The 9,047-nt window shown below is 52.8% G+C and overlaps 1 protein-coding gene across 1 annotated transcript; it reads right to left on the bottom strand.

Moving 5' to 3' along the window:
• Positions 1–4,590: 4,590 nt before the first annotated feature.
• On the bottom strand, positions 4,591–6,498 carry LOC100382861 (uncharacterized). The gene is made up of 6 exons (NM_001353016.1): positions 6,436–6,498; positions 6,210–6,336; positions 5,930–6,099; positions 5,468–5,756; positions 5,204–5,361; positions 4,591–5,079 (listed from the first exon to the last, which is right to left on the bottom strand). Exons 1-6 carry the CDS (start codon positions 6,455–6,457, stop codon positions 4,925–4,927), a joined length of 921 nt encoding a protein of 306 aa, NP_001339945.1. The 5' UTR covers positions 6,458–6,498; the 3' UTR covers positions 4,591–4,924.
• Positions 6,499–9,047: the final 2,549 nt, after the last annotated feature.

Raw genomic sequence — 9,047 nt, 5'->3', positions numbered from 1 at the left:
CTTCCGGTTGGCGGCCCTGGGGCTACTTGTCCTTCCAGAAGATGGCCTCAACCGCCTCCTGGCCAGAGGCGAACTTGGTGGCGATGTCCATCAGCTCGCTCGCCCTGGTGGGGGTCTTGCGACCCAGCTTGCTCACGAGGTCACGGCAGGTGGTGCCGGCGAGGAACGCGCCGATGACATCCGAATCAGTGATGTTGGGCAGCTCGGTGTGCTGCTTTGAGAATCGTCGGATGTAGTCCCGGAGAGACTCTCCCGGCTACTGGCGGCAACTTCGGAGATCCCAGGAGTTCCCAGGGCGCACGTACGTGCCCTGGAAGTTACCGGCGAAGGCTTGGACCAGGTCGTCCCAGTTGGAGATCTGCCCCGGAGGCAGATGCTCCAGCCAGGCTCGAGCGGAGTCGGAGAGGAACAGGGGGAGGTTGCGGATGACGAGGTTGTCATTGTTCGTTCCACCCAGTTGGCAGGCCAGCCGGTAGTCCGCGAGCCACAGTTCTAGCCTTGTCTCCCCCGAGTACTTTGTGATGGTAGTCGGGGTTCGGAACCGGGTCGGGAACGGCGCCCGTCGTATGGCTCGGCTAAAAGCCTGTGGACCGGGTGGTTCGGGCGAGGGACTCCGATCCTCCCCGCTGTCGTAGCGTCCCCCACGCCTGGGGTGGTAGCCTCGGCGCACCCTCTCGTCGAGGTGGGCTCGATGGTTGCGGTGGTGGTGCTCGTTGCCGAGGCGACCCGGGGCCGCAGGCGCTGTGTTGCACGTGCGCCCGGTGTGGACCGAGGCTTCCCGCACGAATCGGGAAGTCGTGGCACGATGCTTCGAGGGGTATCCCTGCCTTCGGGAGGCAGAGCTTTCGGCCCGTCGGACCGCGGCATCCTCCAAGAGATTCTTGAGCTATCCCTAGATACGCCGCCCTTCGGTGGTTGATGGTTCCGGCATTGCGCGAAGAAGTATCGCTGCTGCAGCCAGGTTCTGGCCGACCCCACTGGAAGCCAGTGGTGGCCTTGCCTTGACGTCGTCGGCGATGCGGAGCTGGATGCCCTGGGGTAGATGACGCGCTTCTCCGGCCGGAGCTTGGTCTACCCATTCCTGCCCGATGTTCCGGCGGAGCGGCTCAAGTGTTCCTGCTCCCTCGTCGAGCCTGGCCTACATCTCGTGGATTTGCTCGAGCTGTGCGTCCTGACCCCCTGCAGGGACTGGGACCACAGCTAGCTCCCGAAGGATGTCAACGCGAGGCGCAGGCCTAGGGGGATCACCGTTTTCCGGTATACCAAGATGGTTGCCTTCGTCGAGACCCCCTAGATCGATGTGGAAACATTCACGACTTGGGCCGCAGTCTTCGTCGCTGAAGCTGCGGCTACCGTCAGAACAATCGGAAAGGCAGTAGTCGCATGCGGTCATAAAGTCCCGCATGGCACTGGGGTTACCGAGCCCGGAGAAATCCCAACCAAAGTCGGGCTCGTCATCTTCCTCGGAACCCGAGGGTCCGTAGGTCGAGACGACCGTCAGACGGTCCCAGGGTGACCGCATATGATACCCCGGAGGGTTGGTGCATGCCTTTATGAAGGCTTCCACCAAAGCGGGGTCGCTTGGTGGGTCGAGACTAAATCCAAAAGGCACGAGATGGGAATCGGTCGGTACCTCTTGGTCGACAGGCAGTGACAAAGTCACGTTAGGGGCGGACTGCACCGTCGTCTCAGGTACGAGGGTGACGCCCAGCAAGTTCTTCGCGAGCGTGCTGGCGTCGTCCGTCCGCTTGGAGTTGGCGTGTTGCGGGGAAACAGCGCTCGTCTTCGTCTCAGACGCGAGGTCGACGCTCGACGTGTCCCCCGTCGGGGCGCCGACGCCGTCGACTCGCTCGACAGCCGAAGAGGTGTCGCCTCCTGCTTGGCCATGGTTGCCCGGCCTCCTCCTCCGTCGGCGGGGGAGGTGACGGGACAAACTCGGATGTTGTTCTTCCGCCTCGTGGGGAATACGTCGTCGATTCCGCCGCCGGCGGGCGGGTTGTCGGCCGTCATTGTCGTCGTCGCGCGACGGAGGAAGGAGTATCATGTCGTAGCTGCCGTCGAGAGACATGAACTCAAGACTCCCGAAACGGAGCACCGTCCCGGGTTGGAAAGGTTGCTGGAGACTACCCATCTGGAGCTTGACGGGAAGCTGTTCGTCAACACGCAGCAGGCCCCTACCTAGCGCGCTAACTATCAGCGTTTCGACCCCGGGGGGTCCCTGGACCGACGAGTAAATTGTCGCCGCGTGTCCCAGCCCAGATGGGTCGGCGCGAGACGGAGCACGAAGGCGGGGAGGAGAGAGGAAAAGAGGGGAAAACCCACGGCCTCCGTGTTGTCCTGCGCCCAGGTCGGGTGCGCTTGCAGTAGGGGGTTACAAGCGTCCGCATGGGGGGAGAGCGAGGGACTCTACGCGCCGTCCCGTCCTCCCGCGCGGCCAACCTCTTTTGTAAGAGAGCCCTAGTCCTTCCTTTTATAGGCGTAAGGAGAGGGCCCAGGTGTACAGTAGGGGGGTGTAGCAATGTGCTAACGTGTCTAGCAGAGAGGAGCTAGCGCCCTAAGTACATGCCTTTGTGGCAGCTGGAGAGGTCTTGACACCCTGTTCATGTAATGTTGTGGCCGTCGGAGGAGCGCTGGAGCCTTGAGGGAGGACAACTGTCGGGGCTGTCGAGTCCTCGCTGATGTCTCCTTGCTTCCGTAAGGGGCTGAGAGCCACCGTCGTCATGGAACACGCGGGGCGCCATCATTATTTGTTTACCGGGGCGAGCCAGATGGGACGCCGGTTTTGTTCCCCGTAGCCTGTGCTAGCTAGGGGTAGGGTAATGATGGCCCCCCCTGTGACGTGGTCGGTCCGAGCCCTGGGTCGGGCGAGGCGGAGGCTCCTCCGAGGTCGGGGTCGAGTCTGTCTTCCGAGGTCGAGGTCGAGTCCGAGCCCCGGGGTCGGGCGAGACGGAGTTCGTCGTCTTGGGCCGAGGCCGAGTCCGAGCCCTGGGGTCGGGCAAGGCGGAGTTCGTCGTCTTCCGGGGCCGAGCCCGAGTCCGAGCCCTAGGGTCGGGCGAGGCGGAGTCCGTCGTCTTCCGGGGCCGAGCCCTAGTCCGAGTCCTGGGGTCGGGCGAGGCGGAGTTTGTCGTCTTCCGGGGCCGAGCCCGAGTCCGAGCTCTGGGGTCGGGCGAGGCGGAGTTTCCTATGGCGTCCGAGGCCGGACTTGGCTGCTGTCAGCCTCACTCTATCGAGTGGCACAGCAGTCAGAGCGACGCAGGCGGCGCTGTCTTCTTGTCAGGCCGGTCAGTGGAGCGGCGAAGTGACTGCGGTCACTTCGGCTCTGTCGACTGAAGGGCGCGCGTCAGGATAAGGTGTCAGGCCATCCTTGCATTAAATGCTCATGCGATACGGTCGGTCGGTGTGGCGATCTGGCCAAGGTTGCTTCTTGGCGAAGACTGGGCCTCGGGCGAGCCGAAGGTGTGTCCGTCGCTTGAGGGGGGTCCTCGGGCGAGACGTGAATCCTTCGGGGTCGGCTGCCCTTGCCCGAGGCTGGGCTCGGGCGAGGCGAGATCGTGTCCCTTGAGTGGACCGAGCCTTGACTTAATCGCACCCATCAGGCCTTTGCAGTTTTGTGCTGATGGGGGTTACTAGCTGAGATTAGGAGTCGTGGGGGTACCCCTAATTATGGTCCCCGACAATCATTATGCTCCAAATTGCATCACAAGGCACCAGATTGATTCACATTGCATGTTTATGGCCCAAATTGCATCACAAGGCACCATTGGTTCAGTTAAGTTTTCATAATACAAACCTGATAATATTTGGCCTATGTCTCTTGAGCACAAATGACGGTTGCACTGGCCTGTTGATACGAACACATAGCACATTTTTCCGCCTCCACAGCGGATTCAAGAACATCAAGCGTCGAAACCACATGGTTACCTACTGATGTTGTGGCGCAGAGATCACCAGCTATCACACAGGCGGCAGCAGAAGCACTGACGATGTCACGGGCTGCATCAACGGACGCAGAGAACTTCTGGGCACAGAGCTTAGCTCCAGATTCCATGCCAGAATCCATGGCTATAAACTCTAGGGTTACAGAGCTAACAAGTGGAAGACGATAGGAGATCTCACTAGCGGCGGCGGCGCAGGAACCGCCCTCGGCAAAAGGAGATCTCAGGCGAGAGAAGGGAAGGGAAGCGCGTTGGGGAAACGAACGAGGACCTCTCACGAACTCGAACGAACAAAGAGAGGAGAGAGTGAGAGATACAAGATGGCGCCCAGGGGAGATAGAAGACGACGCCCAGGGAGTAACGGAGCGAGAGGCAGGTCCGGCACGGGTAAATGGCTAATGACAATCAGGACACCCCGATGCCATTTCTTTAAATCGTGAGAGATTATAATGCCATAGTTGCAATTGCGTCGATGGCGGTGTCAATAGTGTGAAGCCCGCCGAAGAGAGTGTCGTGGTTGCAAAAACCTCGCGTGGGGAGGGGCGGAGACGTCGGTTTCAACGACGTGAGGGAGTGACGGGATCAGAAATGGGAATGGCGGCAGAACAGAGAATGACAAGCTACCCTTACAGCTTTAATAAGTAGTATAGATTATGTTGGAAGACAAAAAAATAATATTATATAGATATATAATACTTTTTTTACCGTGTGTGTGTAGCACTTACACTGCCACCAGTTATTACAAATAGATAACAGTTGATGATATACCGCATGCACCAGCGAAGACATGCGTGTGGGAACAAAACTGAGCAATATCTTGGGCGCCGATCGAACCTTATTTGGCATGCACACTTTTAGTGTCTTCAGCACGAACAAAACGAACACACAACACAAGACACGTCACACGCACGTCCAAACCTCTGCACATCTATCGTGTGATTCAGTCATTCAGCCCACACACACATATATAGACAAGGACAGAGGACACACTACTTCATCTTTGAGGAACCAACGAGTGCAACCTCAGCTTCAATGCAGCACTTGTTTTTGACGAGATAGCCATTCGAGGAGTCCTTGAAATCCTCCAGCGAGATGAACTTCGTCCATCCCCAGCAACGAGCGTTGCTTGTAAACTGGCTCCGGCCTGTATTTTAATTTTTTTTCCCAACCAAACAAGTCAAGAATATGTGTTATATATACTATATATGACAATTTGGCATGATGGTGCAATAATACTGTCTAGCCGTCGTCTAGATAGGTAGGCGAACCTGTTGCTTTCCAGTGATTGCCGCCCTCCTGGTGTTTGATGGCCAAGCTGAATTCTACCAGGTTTGCAGAGCCGTCATGCTGGACACCATCTGTGTTCTTCATGCACAGGTCCAAGGTGAGGTGGTTCCCATCGCTGGACGTATAGACACCGATACTCCTGCAAATTGCACAGAGCATATGCAAAAGTATGTATAAAGCAAAAGTATCCCGTCTAAGCGTTTGCTGCGTTTCTCGTGCTGACGAGCATGCACCTAGTAGCTCACCATTTGTGTCCTCCGACTTCGAACTCCGGCGAGTGGCCGGAGTTCTTGAGCGCGAAGAAGTCCTCGATGTCCCAGGTGTAGGTCCTGGCCTCGTCGAAGACGCTCGGCTTCCGCACAAACAGCGTTTCAGACGTCGTGCTCACTTTGGAAGCCTTGACTTTGATGAACTCGACACCGAAGGTGCAGCTGTTGTTGACGATGAACTTAGACGGCCGTTCCTTCAGCTTTTCGAGGGAAACCATGCACGAGGCTCCCGAGCTCGTGCTTGCGGTCTGGAAACTGTGCCGAACTGCACGTACAATTAATTAATTAATAAAATCATGGGAAAAGATGAGATTCTTCTGCATGGAAAAGGCATTCTAGTATATGCAAAACAAGAACGAGAGAAACGGAATAATATGAATATGTTGTTGTTGACTTGACGATGCTTAGACTGTGTCACTGAAATATATAGCTTATTACCTTGATGCTCGCTGTGCTTTCCATACGCCTGGTCGTAGATCAGCAGCTTGAAGGAGGCCTTCACGACAGTATCCGGCTTCACCGAGAGGTCATCCAGCTGAAGCACGAGGGAGACGTACTCCGTGCCGTCGTCACCGCTCTTCTTGTCCCTCGGGTTCAGCTTCAGGTACCTGCAAAACGAAGAAGCGAACAGAGAGAGACCACTGAGAATCCGCAAAGCACTGCTTGCGAGTGCGATGCAACACGGAGAGCTGTTCATCAGAAGAGAGCACGCGCGTACCAGTTGTAGCCCATGAGCTCGAACACTCTGGAGTAGGTCCATCCGTCGCCCTTGTCCAGGAGTGAGGCGAACCCATCGACGCTCCACTTCATGGTCCTCTGCTCGCCCTGCCTCGGCTCTGATCGGCCTGCAGGAACAGCGATTAGGAATGAACGAACAAAGATCGCAAGAACAGCTGGCTGAAACTAGCAGCAAAATACAGAAGAATCGTGCAGGAGTTGCGTGCCGCGAGATGAGGAGTTTCCCATGACGTCCGTCCGTCCGTTAAGCCTGCTGGTACCGAGGTTGCTTGTGGTTTCTGCGCACAAGGTACGGGGTCGTATATATGTACTGTAGTAGAAGGAGATTAGGTGTGCGAATAGTTTCTCGGCAAATAGGATGGGATTTCTGTCTCTCATTGTCGTCGGAGACTTCGGAATCTGCACAAGTCAACGAGGGCAAAATAATGCAAGTAGAGAGGTAGAGGGGGTGCGTAAAGTCACGCTAGCAATTTCCAAGCGCTGGAGACGAACTGAAACAAACCATGCAGTTGTACGCCTGCACAGCACTGTTTCCTCGCTGCGGCACTTATTGTGGCTTTAATTCAACTACAGTTACGGCTTCTATAATATTTTGTCTCTATAAATTAGACCTGTAGCAGCGAGACTCATCATAAGTCAACTGAACAGGAAGATAACCCACACAAATAAACAAAGCGGGTAGGGTAGATAAGCTGTCGTTACAAAAAAAAATTGTGTTTGAGTTTTGTTCTTTATATCTATACTTAGGAAGTATTTGTTTAAGATTATGTAACTTAGTTCAAAATAAATTAGATTAATCTCAAACAAACACATCCTTACTACTTAGCAAAGATTTTAGAAATTATGGTCTCCTTTTTTAAAAAAAAAGAATATTAAATGTCATTGGAGGTCCATTATTACCATTTTTATTAAATTCAATCAAACATGTAGATGAATAAACTTGTTAGTTGCTGCAAAACAAAAAACAAAGAGATCATCCACGGCATCTTATTCATAGCAAAGCTGATTTGCCCTTATCTACCGCTTTGGCTCTTGCAAGTTTAGAATCGGATATCTTAAGTGCAACAACTCTCAGATCTTATGATAATATGATGATGACACAAACTTACACTTTTATCAAGAATGCTATAGAAGAATCTCGTAGAGAACTATAAATGAGAATAGTGACACAACCATGACGTGATGTTAGGATTTAGTGAAGTCAGACGCAAATTATATAAGCGGTTGTTATTCTCTTATAAACCTACATGGCCGGCCGTCTAGGGTACACTAATTCTTAAGAATCTAGGCCCCGTTTAGTTCTGGGTGACTAAAGTTTAGTGAACTTAGTCACTTTTAATCCCTAAAAAACAAACAAGGTCACTAAAAAAGGTGACTAAAGTTTAGTCCTCTAGCCTCCAAGAGGGTGACTAAAAGTGACTAAGGACTTGTTTGAGAGCAAGGGGAATGAAGAGTATTAGAGAGGCTAAATCACTTCTTATTCCTCTTGCTCCCAAACAAAACTTAAAGTGGAATTTTTTACCACACTTGCTCTCCCCTCTTTACTGCCCTCGCTACCTGAGCCCTACCCTTTCCTTCCTCCATAAACCTGCCCTCCCCTTTCCTTCCTCTAAACGCTGCCGCCACCAGAGTCACTGACCTGCTGCCACTAAAGCGCCGTATTTTGTCATCTTGTCGCCGGATCCATCTCCTCCTCGCCGGAACCTTGGCCTTCTCACCGGAACCATCACCTCCATGCTGGATTCGCCGTCCCCTCATCATGTCCTCGTTGTCCAGCTTCATCACGCAGCAACCCTCCTTTCCTCCCTGCTCGATCTTGTCCTTCACATTTTGTGGCTAGGGTTCTTCCTCCCCATTTTGATCCATCTACTCTCTCTGCATCTGCCATCCAATTCATTTCATTCTCCTGGCCTATCGCTACCACTTCGCTATGGCAAACACAGGTGACGGGTACCGTGACTTCTTTTCTCATGATCCATCTACTCAGGATGATTCCCCCTCACACCTATCTCCGAGGATATGCCAATCTTCTCGCAATCCCCATATGTCGGTAGATCATCGGCAGCGGGGAATACCCTTGAAAACTTGGACCTCAACTCCCATGCTAACAACTTCCCCTTCCTTGTGGCCTACACCGGCTACCTTCAATCTGATTTTTCGACTGCTGAGCAAGAAGTGCCTCATATGCCCCCAACCAGCAAAGCACGTCAATCCAGTTTCCACCCTCCTCGTCTTAGTGAAGGAGGCAACCGAGCTCGACATGGTAGTGCACGCCCAGGAAATCGATGGGGAAGCTCCATGCATATTGGTGTCGAGCCAAGCAGACAGAGCTTAAGATCGTGCGCTCAATTCAATGTGTCGGAATGGGAACCAGTCACTAAATCCATGAATCTGGTTCCCAAATTATGTCTCTAGAGATGGGAGTCAGAGGGCATGGGGGATTCAGGCCCATGAACTTGATTCCAAAAGAAAATAATGACGACAATGAAGACGACAACAACACCCATATGGTAATCTATTATTTTTTAGCATATTGTGTTATTTACATAAATTTTAGTTATGTACATTTATTGGTTAGAAGTGTTCATATTGGTTGATGACTATATGTTTTTGTTAAAAGTGTTCAATTAGTAACGTAAGTTTTGTCCTAGGATCTGTTTGATTAAGTTTAGTGCACATTGTGTCTTAGGATCTATTTGATTAAGTTTAGTGCATATTTTGTCTTAGGATCTATATGTGTTTGATTAAGTTTCTGGTGGATGATTAAGTTTTGTATTAGGATCTGTGTAGTGCATATTTTGATTCCTAATATCTTGAT

This window comes from Zea mays, chromosome 1, assembly GCF_902167145.1.
Source record: "Zea mays cultivar B73 chromosome 1, Zm-B73-REFERENCE-NAM-5.0, whole genome shotgun sequence".
In the NCBI taxonomy this organism is placed as follows: Eukaryota; Viridiplantae; Streptophyta; class Magnoliopsida; order Poales; family Poaceae; genus Zea; species Zea mays.
The sequence above is the reverse complement of the archived record's forward strand: the minus strand, read 5'-3'. Positions and strand labels throughout refer to the sequence as shown.